The sequence below is a fragment of the Phyllopteryx taeniolatus genome, chromosome 16 (genome assembly GCF_024500385.1).
Source record: "Phyllopteryx taeniolatus isolate TA_2022b chromosome 16, UOR_Ptae_1.2, whole genome shotgun sequence".
Lineage (NCBI taxonomy): Eukaryota > Metazoa > Chordata > Actinopteri > Syngnathiformes > Syngnathidae > Phyllopteryx > Phyllopteryx taeniolatus.
Genome location: NC_084517.1, coordinates 22,598,367 through 22,611,347, shown reverse-complemented (window position 1 = coordinate 22,611,347; position 12,981 = coordinate 22,598,367). Strand labels below are relative to the sequence as shown.

Genomic DNA, 12,981 nt, shown 5'->3' with positions numbered 1-12,981 from the left:
TCTTCGACCAATGAGATTTCGGCAACCTGACGCCTCCGTTCAGTTTCCTGCCGAGGTCGCCAGTCGAAAGAAATTGTTCCAACTTTTCCTTCGTTTTGTGCGGTGCCGGCGAGCCCTCCTCCCCCGCTGCGAAGTTCATGACGGTAGCCCACGGTGACACGTTACCGCCGCTCGTCATGCCCGTCCCAGCCGAGCGCCGCCCGAGCTCCGCCGCGGCCTGCGCGTCCCCGGGCTCGCTTACTCCGCCCGCCCCGATCAACGGGCAGCAGCCCGGCGTGGCCACGTCGCTGCTGTACAGCGGCTCCCAGTTTCGGGGCCACCAGAAGAGCAAAGGCAACGCCTACGACGTGCATGTTGTTCTGCAGGTACATGCAAAGTTCACTTTTAGTTGTACTTTTACTTTTACTTTTACTTTCAGCTTCAGTCGCTACGTAGCTTGCTCGGCGCGCCGACACATTTAACACGCTGGCCTCATTTTATTAGTTGGACCGGTCGAATGCAAGCGTGACATTTGAAATGTCCGCCGCCTCAGTAAGTGTGCAATACAGCTTCTTGTCATTGACCTCCAACTGAGCAATGTCCTTGATTTACAACGTGTCATTATTTTAGGTTTGTTATTATTGTCCCAAGCGAGGCGAGTTGGTTTGCATTGCACCAGTCATGCAGAAGACGAACGAGCGAGACAACGAGGTGAAAATCAAGATATAAAATCACAACAGTCAAGTAGTGACAAATTAAAAGAGGAAGAAATAGTTACGATTTTGGAGTTTTCATCCCAGAGTTAAATGTACAGACTAGACAATTCATTGATTAACGGACTGCTAATCGATGATCAACTCTCTGCTCGATTAATCGTTCACCGACAACGTCAGTCAACTTCGTATTGTTATATTTCAGCCTCTCAACAGCAAATATGTTCAGATTTCGGCGGATTATCTTTGTGATTTGCAAACATCTGCTTTTACCTTGGGAAAACAATGATCAACATTTGTGCTGATTTTCTGGCAAATGTTGCGGACTGAATAACAATCAATCTTTGTTTCTGCACTGCCAAATTGAAATAATGTCCTTTTTATTAATAAAGGGATGAAAATTCAAATGTTTTTTTTTTTTTTTTTTTTTTTAATGCGATTCATCAATGAATCAACCCATTAATTGATTATTAGAATAATAGCTAGTTGCAGCCCTAGAAGCAAGTGTAAGCAGATCTCGGGTGTTCGGGAAGTTTGTTCCACAGTTGAGGAGCGTAGAAATAAAACCGCTGCTTCACTTACTTGATTCGCGAGCACTGAAATGACGAAAGATTCTTGCAGCGTTTTGTGCAGAAATCAGTTGGCACGACGGTGGCGAGCAGGGAGGAAAGCCGCCCTAAAAGACCGATTCCCATCGCTTTATTGACCGAATGGTAACAAAATGGTCACGTAACAAGCGCATCCACAAACCGGGCTGCTGCGCTCTCATTGGCTGACGACAGGCCGAGCTCCGCTCCCCATTTTGCCTCGTTCCACGTCCATCGAGTGAACGTATGTCACCTTTAAAGCCACCACGCTCAAAAGTCAAAGATATGATGGCGGACATCGCATAGTCGGTAGACTAAAAGTATTTAATAGCTGCAGCCCTAATTTGTTGATTCTTCATGTCCAACTTCACAAATGTTTCTTTCTTTTTTTTTACAGCATGTGACTCCGGAGGACTCGTATTTGTGCGGATATCTGAAGATCAGCGGCCTGACTGAGGTGAGTGAGTGGGAACAATCGTTTTTTTTCACGGCAGGCTAGTTGAGAGACGCCGGCCGAGACGAATCCCTGTCTCGAGCGCTGCACGCTCGACCCAAACGTGTGTATCCCTATTTTTTTTGGGGGGGGGGGTGAAGCCGAGTGTCGCGCAAACACGACGTCAGCGGGACATGTCGCGGATCCGCTTTGACGCGGTGTCTTTAGTGGCACGAAGAGAGAGAATAGTTTTTTTGCTGTAATTTCCCGAGCATCGTCCTTCCTGTTGTTGGAATGAATACGCTGAACGGGTGCATTCGGGTACCCGCACGCCTTCACCGTATATTTTATTCCCTTTTGTGCTAACAGGAGTATCCGACGCTCACCACATTTTTTGCGGGTGAAATCATAAGTCGAAAGAGGCCTTTTTTAACGAGGAAGTGGGACGCTGACGAGGACGTGGACAGGAAGCACTGGGTATGTCTTCGTTCTCCCGTTACCTCCAGCGAGGAGCTCACGCTTTCGTCAACTTTCGTCGAATGAACTTTCCTCAGAGCAAATTTCAGCCGTTTTATAAAGTTGCCAAAAGCTTCAACTCGGACGACTTTGACTATGAGGCGCTGGAAAACAGCGATTACGTTTTCATGAGATGGAAGGTCAGTCCCAAGTTTTTTTTTCCGCTGACCCCTAATTGGGAACTTTGAACCCTGAGCTTGTATGCGTTTGTGTTCCACGGCCGAAGGAGCAGTTCCTTGTTCCCGATCACACCATCAAGGACATCAGCGGGGCGTCGTTTGCAGGCTTTTACTACATCTGCTTCCAGAAGTCCACGGCCACTATTGAGGGTTACTACTACCACAGGAGCTCGGAATGGTCAGTCGCGACACTTTTTTTTTTTTTTTTGCGTTATTTTATTTCAAACATGTATGAAAATAATCATCAATTAGGATGGATGGATACTCTACTTGGGATGGTACAGTAATGCAAGCACGGGTCGCCATGCCAACTCCAGACAGGAATTTGCACCCCGAACAGAACTGTGAAGCGGACGTGCTAACCGCTACTCCGCCGTGCTCCTCCCATAAACAAACGGAAATGAAGAGTAGTACAATATTTCGTGATTTCCCAAAATGGTCCCGCTACAAACCCCTTCCCATTTACATTTTGTTTTACAAACCTAATTAGGCAACAAAGTAGTCGGGCCTGAATTAACAATATACAACTATACGCTAACTGTGTTCATAGAACTGTTTGTTTGTTAGTTTGAAATCAACCTGAGTGATACCATTTTATAAATAACATAAAATAAATAAAAAATCCTCATGCTCATCACTGTTCGTAATTCAGCTGCCGTTTTCTTGTCACATATCGTCGCCGTCGGGTAGAAACCTCGTATGTTCAAATATGGTCAGTTTCATATTTGTTCAAAAATGGATCCTATCTTCCTTCATTCTGCGGGAGCCGTGTGGAATTTTGTTGCCTCAAGATTGAAAATCTGGAGGCTATTTAGACAATAAGTGAAAATATTGAGGTTAGTTACATTTGAGTGAGCCTGTTTCGTTAAAACGGGACTGCAGTAATGCTTCTGCCGGTCAATGAACGTGCTGATTAATTTCCGTCTATTGGAAGTGCTTCGCTAGCTCATCGTTTTATTGATTGCATCACTCGTGGCTCGAAGACGTTTGCAATAGTTTGTCGGTGTAAAGCATGAATTCTTGTTCCCTTGCAGGTATCAGTCACTCAACCTGAGCCATGTCCGAGAGCACAGTATGTCCATTTATGAATTCCGCTGAACAAGATGCCGCGCAGGTGTTTGTCAAGGAGGGGTCGGCTCATGCGGCTCACGCGGCTCATGCGGCTCTGCTCTTAAACGGGATGCAAAAAAAGACACAAATCAGGCCGAAGAGGGAGCCGCTCTCTGCGCAGAACGGCGCCCGGAGCCCACTCGGCATCCCCACGCTCGCTCCTGTGGAAGACTCAAACGAAGACCAGAAGACCATCGGGCACGAAGAACTGGTCTCGCAGTGACGGAAAGACGCCATGTTCGCCTTTAATTTGTCGTCATGGCTTGAGTTGGTTTTATATTTTACATGATCGACTTTTACTCGCACAAACACAACTTTGCCTTGGAGTTGACGGTAGCGAGCCATCAGAAGACGTTTTCAGTCAAATCACAGTTTATTTTTTCCTCCTTTCTTCGCCCCTCTCTGATAGGCAATATACAAGAACACGATTTGTGTGGAAATATCAATCAACAACCATCATGTGCCATTGATGATCAATAACTTAGTCTGTCCAAATTGTCTACAATTGATACAGCAAATAGTTTTACAATTGCTTCAACTGTTTTTGTTGTACCCTATGCAAGCTTAAGTTCCTTTTGAAATCATTTTGTACAAAAGTGAACTGTGGAAAAACATGTTCGAAGATGCCTTTTAAAAAAAACTAATAATAATAATAATTGATAGCACCATTTTGAAATTCTATAATGCAATGTCACTTTCCAGTTGCATCATTGTTTTTGAGCCGCGGAACTTATTGGCACATCGATAATGTGAGTGTAAAGCAATTTTACTCCAGTTGGTGCATCCGCATGGCAAGCAATTGCAAGCAGCAAACAATGGCTGTCCGGCTGGGAAGAAGACGTAGATCGATCTCTTCAGTGCTCTGAAAGCTGCACTTAAACAAGATTTGGCTCGGATTGTATTTGGAAAAATGAAAGCATCTGGGACGAGCTGATGGTTTCATACTTTTTATAAAAGTGTAATGAATTTAAAAAAATATTTCCAACTTCCTGGTGTCTTGCAACACAATGCATTTTCTTTTCTTCAGAATTTGAAAATATTGCTGCAATTCTAACTGGTAGCAGAATGCACATTTCGTTGACATAACACCACATTGCAAAATGGCGGATTAACCTGTAGCAAGTTTGAGAATAAACTAAAACACGAACTTGTTCTTTTCTTTTAACGTTCCGTCGCTTCCTCGAACTGACTGACTTTCACCGCAGTGTCCACTAGATGGCAGCAACTCTACGTTGCGGGTGGTTAGTTGGAATCCCGGCTCCGCCCATCCGCATGTTGAGGCGTCCCTAATTTGCCGCCCGTTGGTGTGTGAATGTGTGTGCGCGTAAAGCTGGTGGTGTAGATGAGGTGCACGCCATTTACACACACACTTCGCATTTTGAAAGTGCAGCGAGAGTTTGGAAGGCGGAAAAAACAAACGCTTTCATGTTGTCATTCCAATGTATTTGCACACGCCCAAAATTGGCCCTTAATCAATGTTTGAAAACAAAACGCCGGAGTTCTGAAACATGAAAGGCAAATCTATTGTGCTTAAAAGTTCAATACAAATGATTTAAAATGATGCGGTTGCAACATTTCATTCAGCGATTCTGCCAGGGACTCCGAGAGGGAAGCCATCGTACCAGACTGCTAAAGGCTACATACAGCACTTGACCTCAAAATGAAAAAGGTCAAATACGGGTGCATCTGAATATGGTGAAAAATAAGTTGAATTCAAAAACTGAGATTCGTATCATCACTGAACAGAAATATTTCATGATTCTATTGTTATTCTTGTGATGATTGTAGCTTACTGTGGAAAACAAATCCCAACTTTACCATCTCCTAAATTCGAACATTGCACTCCCGATCCTGGGCCGAAAATGTATTTTTTGGAATTTTTTTTAGTCACCCTTTTTTCTAAAGGGTTATTGCCATGAAATTGTCACCAGATGTTGGAAACAACCCAAGTAATCCATACATGCAAAGAGAGTAGAACAAATAAGATCAGAAATTAACTTGTGTGTGTGTGTGTGTGAAAATGTGAAATGACACAGGGAAAAAGTATTGAATACATGAAGAAAGGGAGGTGCAAAAAGTCACCGGAAGCCGAGACAACACCTAAAATCGATCAATAATCAAACAGCAATCCAGCCCCTTGTCAGTGCAAATGAATATCAGCTGGTTGAGTCCTAATTGATGGCCTACGAAAAGGTCTCATTGCCAAGGTGTAACTCTCAATCGGTTTCAAAGAAAAACCATAAAGCTGCGAAAATGGCCCAGCCAATCACCTGACTTGAATCCAATCGAAAATCTATGGAAAGAACTGAAACTCGAGGTCCATAAAAGAAGCCCACGGAACCTTCAAGATTTGAAGGCGGCTTGTGTGGAGGAATGGGCCAAAGTCACACCGGAGCGATGCATGCGACTAGTTTCTCCATACAGGAGGCGTCATTGCAAACAAAGGCTTTTGTTCAAAGTGTGAAATAACTACCAGTTGGCGTGTTCAATACTTTTTTCCCTGTGTCATTTCACATTATGAAACACAACTTAATTTCGGAGCTTTCTTTGTATGTTTGGATGACTTGGGTTGTCCCCAACATCTGGTGAAATTTCCATGTCGATACCAGCCGTGGAAATGTATTCCATGAGAAAAATGGTGACGCGTTAAATACTTATTTCAGCCGCTGCATAAAACAACACGGTGAAATGTGAACTGCTTTGCCGCTGCGCTGCCTGTGAGTGCGAGCGGGTGAAAAGCAGGCCAGCGTTTCACAAAGCTGATGATTAACGAGCCTTTCAGCACACACGGCGGCGACTCGGACGCTCGAAGAGTCCCGAACAACGAGAGCCACCCACGAAGCCATGGAAACACGCCAAGGGGGAAACCAACATCGCTTCAACGCTTCACTGCATGCAAGTGACTCCTTATTTCTGCGGAAAATTCTCTTGTCAGAAGTCCTCACCTTGATTACAGCGTGACTCAACGATGGCAAACACACGATCTGCCATCTAATTTTGCGCGCGCGGCAAATAAATGGGTGGCGCTCATGACAGGGTTATTTCTAGCTGCATCTTCATGCAAATTCAAGCAGGTACTATTTCACGCACATGAAGGGAGACGTCGCTTTTGATGAAACTTTTATTAGTCATAGCTGAATCATTACGCTCGGGTACCTTTCCAACCGCACGGAAATCCAATCGAACGTCCGCTGCTGAGGAGGGTTTGGGCTGTTTTTTTCTTTTTTCTTGGGAGTCGCGCACCAGATGATTTCACAAAAGTCAGCCAAGTTGATCTATCAAAGAGTGAGAGAAACAAAGGTGTGCTTGTTGCGGACACGTGCTTCGTTGTTATCTTTTGTCTGGCGTTATGTAACCTCTGTTGTGGCCCAAAAAAAACCTACACCAAGAGCTGTCTTGTTTTATGCCTTGGCACAAAAATAGTATTTTTGTCGAAATGAAGCTCCTCAACTTACTTCAACATAGTTCCTTGGCAACGAAATGCCAGATGATAGCACCAAAGCACTACTTTTGAAGCTCCTAAACTCACAGTTCAACAGATTTCTTTGGTGTCATGATGGTGCCAAAGCAACACCTACGTCTAAATGATGCACTCAACTCACTTCAACATAGTTCCTTGGCACCGAGATGCCACATGACGCCAAAGCATCACTTCAAAGCAACTGTGTTTAAACACAGTTAAATACAACTCAACTTTACTTGAAAAATGCAGTGTACATGAAAAGTGAAAAATGTATTGTACTGGATTAAACAAAAGTTTCATACATGTTTTAAAATGTTGGTTTGTCTTTTGTGGTGCGGTCCATTTGATCTGCACTTCATTCGCTAATTCTTTTGCATACCACCAGAGGCGCTCCTATTACAATTTTCAGTATGCAATTTTGACTCCACTTTAAGCATCAATGTGCCGTATGCGCTGAATAAAGACAACTTTCTGAACATGCAATAGATTTCTTCAGTCAAATTCGACCGGTTCAAAGTCCCGTTTATTGATTTTCTTTTGTAATGATACAGTTCACCCAACAATTAAGTTAACTAAACTTCCAGTGATGAAATTAAGAGTGTGGCCTTTCTGTTTGGCCCCCCCAAAAAAATGCAGCCGCATATTTTCTCGGTCTTTTGGCTTAATTGGCTTGTTAGTGACGTTCTGCGGGTTTGGAGCAAGGTTGGACTTTCCCGTCAGTGTGACAAATGCCGCTGTCGTATGGTGGAGCCACACCTGCGCAGGCGGCGCGGGTGTATAAATGCAGCCGCAGAGTATCTGTGTGTTGCACTGCCAAACGGTAAGCGGACGCCTTCTCACTTCGCTGCTCGTGGACGAGTTGTCGGACTTTGGACTTGTCATGTCGCAGAGGTACCCCATCAGTATCCGTGTAACCGGAGTCATGGAGAAGGACAAGAAAAAAGTAAGACATCTGTTTTTGCTCAGAGGATCTTCTCATTTTAAGACAAACGTAACGCTTGTGTGATGTTTTCCTCGTCCAGATGTACATCGCCTCGGTGCTTTGGTCAGACGAGGAAGACATTGTCATCTACAGGACTCTTGAGGACTTTAAGAAAATGCATGTAAGTGTAAAAAAAAAAAAACAACAACAACATTTATCTTTATTATCGCAAAACACTTCAGAGCTAAATGTATCACTTTGACTTGTTTCGCAGAAGCTCCTAAAGAAAGCATTCCCTGGCGTGAAAAAATCGGAGAGAATCGTGCCTAAATTTCACGGTATGCACTCATCGCCGCGTGCGCTCGGCCTTGCTGCCGATGTTTAAGATGAGTAACCTGAGCGTCACGTACGCTTCTAGTCGCAAAGAAGGCCAAAGCTGGGCAGAAGAACGGCAGCACCAAGTCCCTCAATTACCTGAAGCCCTTGCAGAAGTACTGCAACCAACTGCTGAGCTGCGATCCGCAGGTCAACCAGTCGGTGCACCTCATCCAGTTTCTCCACCCCAAAAATGAGGAACTGCAGCCAGAGTACTCCAGGAACGGGTACGTTTGTTCTTCATTGACACACACACACACACACACACAAGGCTGTCTGATAAAGTGTGTGCCCCAGCTGAACTGAAAGTCACGATTAATTAGTAACTTTTGACATTTGGAGCCATCCAAAGAGAAAGACTGATTATGAGAGCGTTGGCTGCCAAATTCAATGCCAATTAAAAGTCACACCTTTTCCCAAAGTTCAATTTTGAACATCTTTCACAATCATCATTATTGGCCGAGTATGTTAAAACCCACAAGGAAGTTGCAGCCACAAAATGTCCATTATGAGAAATTGACTGTGACAGAATATACATATTTACCAAAAAAAAAGATCATCTATTATGAAAGAATCACTGCCCAACTACAGTTTAACTTCAGTTTCATGCATTTAATCTCTCAGAAGTGTTTGGTTTTTAACATTTATCTCGGTACAAATTTGATTTCTTGATGGGGACGATGCAAATCCCATATCGGACGGAGCTTCAAACAAGCTTCAAGTGACTGATGTTCGCGTTTGCGAGTTTCCGTCTCCTGCCCTCAGTTGGGCTTTTAGGAAGCGAAAAGGGGGCTCAAAGCAGACGCGGCAATTTTGCATGGAAACACAATTCAAATCTTACATCATAGTTATATGAAATTACAGAGGAGTCAAAAGTGCTCAAATGTCTTTTAACACCGTTTAATTGAATCATTAGTTGGGTAGTTACTTCAATTTAAAATTGCAGCACATTTTAAACATTGAGCATTTCGAGCACGTTACAGAATTCCAAGGACTCACTGGAACGGACGTTGTTGCGCAACTGCAGGCACGCTTCCAAGCCTTAGTTGACAAGTGAACCGGCAGGATGCTAGCGCAGCTTCGACCCGAGCTCCGTTTCCATCTGTCCTCTCTTTATGCCACTGGAGATGATGCCGTCCGACTTTGAGCTCAAGGCGAGGCACACACGGGACCGGACGACAGCCGATTGCAAGGGCGCATTATTGACAAATAAGGCTGAACACCTCCAGACAATTTAGAGTCTTAGCTAAATTTTTGGGCCTGGTTCTGCACTGTATTTACATCAAGTTTTCATTTTCCTCTTAGCATCATAATTACGCCCCCCGAAACGCAAGCCCAGCAGGAGCAAATTCTCAGCCAGGGTGGCAACGTGACCCAGCCCTTTAGCACGGAGACTTACAGGTGCGTGGCCCCCTACGAGACCAAGGACACCAAGAACAAGCCGTTCAAAGTCTCGCTGGATGAAAAAGTCGACGTGCTCATCAAGGACAAAGCAGGTGAGCCGAGCAGCTTTGTCAACTTCGGGCCGAAACACTCACAAAGTAGCGTCCGGTTCTAATGTTTTGGCTGCATGGCTGGCTTCAGGCTGGTGGCTTGTGGAGAATGAAGACAAGTGCTTGGCCTGGTTTCCGGCACCGTACCTGGAGAGAACGGACGATGAACCGGAAGAGGACAACATCGATGGACTTCCCGAAAGAGGTACAGAACATAAGCACCGCCAACCTCTGCTCCTTTCTCAAGATGTTGAACACATCACCAAAGTGATCTCTATCTCCGTCAGGATTGTTTTACACCGTGACCAAGAGCTACAAAGCCACCAACAATGACGAAATAACAGTGAGCATCGGCGCCTCAGTGGAGGTGCTGCAGAAGTCGGAAAACGGCTGGTGGCTCATCAGGTATTCTAAACCTTCCAACCTTTATGGCGAGAATATCAACGGGGTTAGGGTTTTGTACCTTTAGGGGGTAAAATGGCTTGTCACAGGGTCGGTAGTGCTATAATGGAACCGTTGGCATTTTGGAGTTTGAAGGGTAGCGATGGACTCCGATCATTGTCCCCGTAGAGGTACAGATCGGCACACCTTCAAAAGGTACCGCTACTTGACTTTTACAGTTTATAGTTTGGGGACATACGTATCTGTCTCTTTTTGGTTCTGGTGAAGATAAAAGGTTCCTCCATTAGACTAAAATCTTAGACACATTACAGAATACATCAGTGTAGGGTTAGCGTTCAGGGTTATCACTGTATCTGCAACCTATACCCAATACCTTTGACCATGTCCAGACAGTCATCTCAGAGTCCAACAATTACTTTGAATCCCAGGTCCATTGGTGTAGATTGATTGTATTGTCAGTGAGACAAAGTGTCCAATCTTTTCAGATATTAACCCAACCTTTGGTTTCCGCAGACACCAAGGCAAGGCCGGCTACATCCCCAGCATGTACCTGAAGCCCCCGAGCCACGGCCGCATGGCAGGAGGCCACCACAAGCGCAGCAGTCCCATCCTTCTGTCCCCTTCCAACCTGGCAGTGCAGTCACAGTTGATGAGCCACTCTCAAGAAAACCTGCAAAAACCGAACCCCGCCAGGCCCGTCTCACCCAATCTCCTTCGGCCCCAAAGCAAGCAATTGTCTAAATCCGTTGAGGTCCTGAGCCCACCTGCGTCGGCCACCGCCTCACTTCCCAAGCAGAGACCTGTCCCACCTCCGAATCCAAGACGCGCCACATCTCCCAATCCAGGACGCGCCCCATCTCCCAATCCAGGACGCGCCCCATCTCCCAATCCAGGACGCGCCCCGTCTCCCAATCCAGGACGCGCCCCGTCTCCCAATACAGGAGGCATCCCATCTTCTAATACAAGACACGCCTCACCTCCCAACGCAAGCTACGTCCCTACGCCCATCATCATGGTGGAGAACGACGCGGATAACGATCTTCCGATTAGCCTGACCGGGGACAGCGAGGGAGAGTTCACAAGTGACAGCGAATTCAGCAGTGACGAATTCAGCTCGCCCTCGACCAGCACGACCACGAGCCTGAGCATGAGCTACGACGACTACCGCCTGCGCCACAGCCGCACTCCTCCGCCGCCGGCTAAGCAGAACCTGAATCCGGAAAGCGCCATGGGGGGCAAAATGACGCCCGCCATATCCGACCCCAACATCTTCAAGAGCGTCTCAGCGCCCAAGATGCCGCCCAGGCCGGAGGCCAAAGAGATCCTCAGCCGATGCACCACCATCACTCGCAAGAACGCAAACAGATCTCAGAGCCCGACGCCCATACAGAGTCATTAGAAGTCGCCGAAGTCGGACAATTCAGATCAGTCAATTACAATGCAGCAGAATGAGTTCAGCTGGACCTAGACTTCTCAAACAAACTTGTTCAAATGTATTTACGGTTTTATACTAGAAAGATTGCTAGCACCTTTGCAGCTAGAAACGCATCACTCAACTCTTTCCAGTCTCTTCAGGGTATATTTTCCATACTGGAAAACGTTTGTTGAGCCTTATATGCATTTAGACGTGGAGCTCATTTTTACATGTACCCAAAGATATTTGTTTGTGTGTCAAGAATGCTAGAAATGGAAATAGCCTCTGGGTGTGTTGTGGTTTGTTTGCTTTGGACCGAATAAAAGCATGCCGATCAATTGTGCAGTGGTGCAACGTGGCTTAAACAAAGACAGCGATGACAAAGCACAGGGAGTAACGCTGCTTCCAACAATTTCTTCATTTCAGTTCTCCATGGTGAAAGTTTTAAGTCATTTCAGTGCGAACCGGCCTCATGCAGAAGTACAAGTAAGCAACGTGAGCCACTTCACTAGCAATGGTCACTAATCATCATTTCCCTGATATTTGATTGGAAATCAGCTTCATGAACCACTACAGCTACCAGTGGCCCCGTTATTTTCCCTATTCAACCATTCTCACGCCAGCTTCACAAAATTCAGTTTCATGCACCACTACACCAACAATGGTCGCATAATATTACTTTTCCTGGAATTGTTGTGGACTTCTCCCCATCTCACACCAGCCGCACAAAGGGTCAGATATGTGAACCACTCCACTATCAACAGTCCCATTAGTAGACTTGACTATTGTAATGGTCTTCTGACTGGATTCCCCCAAAAGAGCGTTAAACAGCTGCAGTGCATTCAGAACGCTGCAGCTCGGTTTCTGACCAGAACGAAGAGGTCCGAACAAGTCTTTACACTGTCCCTGGTCAGCCTTAGAATAGATTTTAAAGTTCTGCTACTGGTCTATAAATCACTAAATGGTTTAGGTTCTGAATACACAAAGGAAATGCTAATGGAATATAAACCGAGTAGGGCTCCGAGATCGACAGACTCGGGTCAAATAGTGGAGCACAGAGTCCAAAGCAAACGTGGTGAAGCAGCATGTGGCTATTATGCTGCACACAAATGGAATAAGTTGCCAACAGAAGTGACGTCGGCCCCGAGTGTGAATGTTTTTCCAGGTTAGTCCAGGTTAAAACCTCTTATTCTCATGCTTTATAGGGACTTTCCACTTTAAATAGGTCTTGCAACTGTACGCCGTTTTAATTGTACTTTTATTTTCCCCTTTGTTTGAAATGTTCATAAGCTGTTTTCTTTATTTTTAAATGCTTGTAATCATGTAAAGCACATTGAGTTACCTTGTGTATGAAATGCGCTGCATAAATAAATTTGCTTTGCTTAGTCATGACAT

At 45.3% G+C, this 12,981-nt stretch overlaps 2 protein-coding genes across 2 annotated transcripts; both read left to right on the top strand.

Moving 5' to 3' along the window:
* Positions 1 to 7: 7 nt before the first annotated feature.
* On the top strand, positions 8 to 4,664 carry gid4 (GID complex subunit 4 homolog). The gene is made up of 6 exons (XM_061749696.1): positions 8 to 365; positions 1,677 to 1,736; positions 2,082 to 2,189; positions 2,267 to 2,368; positions 2,455 to 2,585; positions 3,442 to 4,664. The coding sequence occupies exons 1-6, from the start codon at positions 138 to 140 to the stop codon at positions 3,503 to 3,505; spliced, it is 693 nt and encodes a 230-aa protein (XP_061605680.1). The 5' UTR covers positions 8 to 137; the 3' UTR covers positions 3,506 to 4,664.
* Positions 4,665 to 7,545: 2,881 nt separating this feature from the next.
* On the top strand, positions 7,546 to 12,978 carry noxo1a (NADPH oxidase organizer 1a). Its single transcript, XM_061749690.1, has 8 exons — positions 7,546 to 7,923; positions 8,003 to 8,083; positions 8,177 to 8,240; positions 8,321 to 8,504; positions 9,583 to 9,773; positions 9,862 to 9,975; positions 10,058 to 10,175; positions 10,686 to 12,978. The coding sequence occupies exons 1-8, from the start codon at positions 7,762 to 7,764 to the stop codon at positions 11,569 to 11,571; spliced, it is 1,800 nt and encodes a 599-aa protein (XP_061605674.1). The 5' UTR covers positions 7,546 to 7,761; the 3' UTR covers positions 11,572 to 12,978.
* Positions 12,979 to 12,981: the final 3 nt, after the last annotated feature.